This window comes from Echinops telfairi, unplaced genomic scaffold, assembly GCF_000313985.2.
Source record: "Echinops telfairi isolate 266 unplaced genomic scaffold, ASM31398v2 ScPeMD7_7475;HRSCAF=8513, whole genome shotgun sequence".
Lineage (NCBI taxonomy): Eukaryota > Metazoa > Chordata > Mammalia > Afrosoricida > Tenrecidae > Echinops > Echinops telfairi.
In genome coordinates this window covers 10,466,843-10,470,089 of record NW_022111379.1, presented here as the reverse complement: position 1 = coordinate 10,470,089, position 3,247 = coordinate 10,466,843, and the positions used below count along the sequence as shown (strand labels likewise).

General features: G+C 63.0%; 1 protein-coding gene across 1 annotated transcript in view; it reads left to right on the top strand.

Moving 5' to 3' along the window:
• Positions 1 to 3,247, top strand: part of CSPG4 (chondroitin sulfate proteoglycan 4) — a 37,624-nt gene that overhangs the window by 32,031 nt on the left and 2,346 nt on the right. The window contains exons 5-8 of the mRNA XM_045285671.1: positions 405 to 603; positions 681 to 815; positions 949 to 1,115; positions 3,138 to 3,246. Of these exons, the coding sequence (XP_045141606.1) occupies positions 405 to 603; positions 681 to 815; positions 949 to 1,115; positions 3,138 to 3,246 (610 nt within the window). The remainder of the gene's footprint in view (positions 1 to 404; positions 604 to 680; positions 816 to 948; positions 1,116 to 3,137; position 3,247) is intronic.

Below are 3,247 nucleotides of genomic sequence, written 5' to 3'. Positions count from 1 at the left end.
CCCCGACCCAGGCCCTCAGGGGCCCAGACATACTCAGCCCTTGGTGCCCCCTCTCCTGCCTCACTGCTGGGAGAGTCTGCCTCTCAGGCAGGGCAAAAGCCAACTAGCAGCCCTACCAGGAGGAGAGGGCCCAGCCAGCGGTGCGGAGGTGCAGGGCTGGGGGCGGACAGCTTGGTGAGGTAGAGAGCTGTGGGCTTGCAGAGGTGGGGGACCTGAGTTGGCCTTGAGGCACAGGTCAGACCAGGGCCGATGGTCAGGAAAGTGCTGGGGGTCCTGGACAACAAGAAAGGTGAACAGGATTCGGGATAACTGTTGGAATGCTGGCTGTGGTCCCAGGGAGGGGCTGGGCGGGGAGGGGGGCGGGAGCGTGGAGGGGCAGCTCCTTCACAGGCTTGTGTCCCCAGATATGGGAGGGGGCTACTGCGCCCATCCCCCCGGAGGCCCTCAGGGGCACAGACAGAGACTCAGAGCCTGAGGACCTGGTCTACCACATTGAGCCACCCCAAAACGGGCGAGTGGTGTTGCGGGAGGCACCCGACACCGAGGTCCGCAGCTTCACGCAGGCCCAGCTGGACAGCGCCCTGGTGCTGTTCACACACACAGGTGGGTGCCGGGAAGGGACCCCTCATGGCTGGGGACTGGGCGGGGCCCACAAGACTCAACTCCAGGCCTGTCCTCAGGAACCCTGGATGGAGGCTTCCACTTCAGCCTCTCGGATGGCGAGCACATATCCCCTGGACACTTCTTCCGTGTGGTGGCCCACAAGCCGCTTCTCCTCTCCCTGGAGGGCAGCCGGACGCTGACCATCTGCCCAGGTGAGTCTGCTGGGCACTCCTGGGGGCAGAGCGGGCAGACAGCACACCAGGGTCATGCCACTTCGGCCATCCCAGGCTGAGTCCGAGCCCTGGCTCCAGTCACAGGCTGACAGGCCCCCTTCATCTCCCTTAGGGTCCACCCAGCCCCTTAGCAGCCACATTATGAGAGCCAGCTCCAGTGAAGGCACGGACCCCCGGCACCTGCTCTACCGCGTGGTGAGGGGCCCCCGGCTGGGTCGGCTGCTGCACACCCAGCAAGCCAGCATGGGGGAAGCCCTGGTGAACTTCACGCAGGCTGAGGTAAGAGCCCGCTCTGTGCCGGATGCTGAGAAAAGTCTGCATTGCTGCCCCCACAGTCTCGCAGAGCTTCCCCACACCCCAGCAATATGAAGGAGTAGGTCAAATGGCCACTAGGGGTCCAGGCTGGCCAAGCCACCAGGGCAGCTGGGAAGAGCCTGCGTGGCAGACCCATTACAGCCCCCTGTGCCCCTCCCTCCCGAGGAAGCAGGCACTGGGCATCTTGGCAACGCCTTTGTCCCACAGCACTGAGCGCTGAGCCTGCCAGGGGGCAGGGGCCCATGTGCAAATATGGAAACTGAGGCTCAGAGAGATGAAGAAACTATTCCAAGCATTGGGCTCCTTAGGGGCAAAGCCAAGGCTGCCCTCAAACTGCCAAGGTGGGATAGCTTCCATGGAAGGGGACCGCTTACTCCCAGAGTTTGGGGACAGACCCCTCCCACCTTGCCTGTGTGACCTCACCATCCCCAGCACCTCCCTTCTGCAGAAGGGCCTGTGCCCCAAGATCGAGCCCCCCATCCCACTCCCGGGAGTCTTGACTTCCTCCCTCCCCACCCTTAACTGATCTGGCTGTTTGGTGCATTTACGTTTGTAACATTTGGGAGATTGCACATAAAACCGTGAGCTCTCCTGGCTGTGCTGGGTACCACGATCCCCCCACCCCAGCCTGCCCACCACCCCAGGCCCTATGCTTCCTTTAGCCGGTACCACCTCCCTTCCTGTTCACCAGCCCCTGCTGCCCTTGACCCTCAGAGACCCCAGTCAGCCCCCCACCCTCCTTATTAGGCAAGTCCTACAGTTCCCTGTCTCCTAATTGGGGGGGGGGCAGTGAAAGCTGAGATGTGTCAAGAAGATGCCCTTTGATAAATTGGGGAGGAAGCACACCTCTTGATAGAGATGACAGCTGCCCCTCCCTTGGGGTCAGCCACACACCCGCCCTGGAGGACCCCCATGTGCCAGCAGCAGTGGGCACTGGGAGGCAGCGGGCTGTCAGGCCCCAGAGGGGGTCTGTGGTCCACGGGTGAAGCTACAGAATGCCGTCGCCCCCTCACATTCTGAAAGGCTCGTTGTGGGACCTGCGGGAGGGGCAAACTGTGGTGAGAGGGCCCGCTCTGGGGCAGGAAGACAGAGCCAGGAGAGTCAAGAAGGAGTCCGCGGGGGGCCTGGCGTGGCATCGTCCAAAGTGAGGGAGCTGGTGGAGCAGGGAGGCAGGGGGGTGGGCACAGGTTGAGTTTGAGCAGCTGCCAGACATCTGCACAGAGCGTGGGAGAAGAGTCTGGATTCCGGAGAACACAGTCGGGCTGGGGATACAGAGAAGGGGGCCCTGGTGGAGCTGACGCTGGAGTCCTGAGACTGGGGGAGACTGGGGGGCTCGGGGGCGCAGGTAGAGGAGAGCTTGCTGGGCACGTGATGACACCATGTTGGTGAGCAGCAGGAAGCTGGGAGAGTCTGGTGGATCTGGGAGGAAGGTGTGCTCTCAGCGGGAGGTGGGGGGGGTCAAGAAGGGGCGGAGACCGGATGGAATGCGTTCCAGGCGGCCGTGTGGACTGAGTTTTACTGCAGGAGAGAAGAGAACAAGGGAAGTGGGGATGCATAGTCCACGTGGTGTACATCGGTGGACCAGAATGGACGGCCAGAGGAGAACTTCTGGGATAATCCATCAGAGGGCACTCTGAGGCCCTGGGAGAGAGGGGAGACCAGACCGCAAGAGGGTGAGAGCCAGTGAGGGCCGTGCCTGGCTTTAGACAGAAGCACAGGCCGGTGGTCGCCTTCTGCGAGCCTCACCAAGACGAGCTGACCCGCCCAAGGTGCCAGAGACAGAATTTGAACTCCAGCGGCTGACCGGTCACCCAGTGGGGACCCAGTTGGCAGGGAGGGAGAGTGGAGCCGGACACAGCTGAGAGAGCCCCGAGGCTGGGCCCAGAGGGGCAGCCAGAGAGGCCCCGGGGCCCAGTCTATGCCAGCCTGGGCGTAGGCACCACAGGCTGGGCCTGCCTCTTGCCCCAACACAGGTGTCTCCCCCAGGTGTCTGCTGGGCATGTTCTGTATGAACACGAGATGCCCGCCGAGCCCTTTTGGGAGGTCCGTGACACCCTGGAGCTCCTGCTGTCCTCGCCCCCTGCCCCTGACATGAC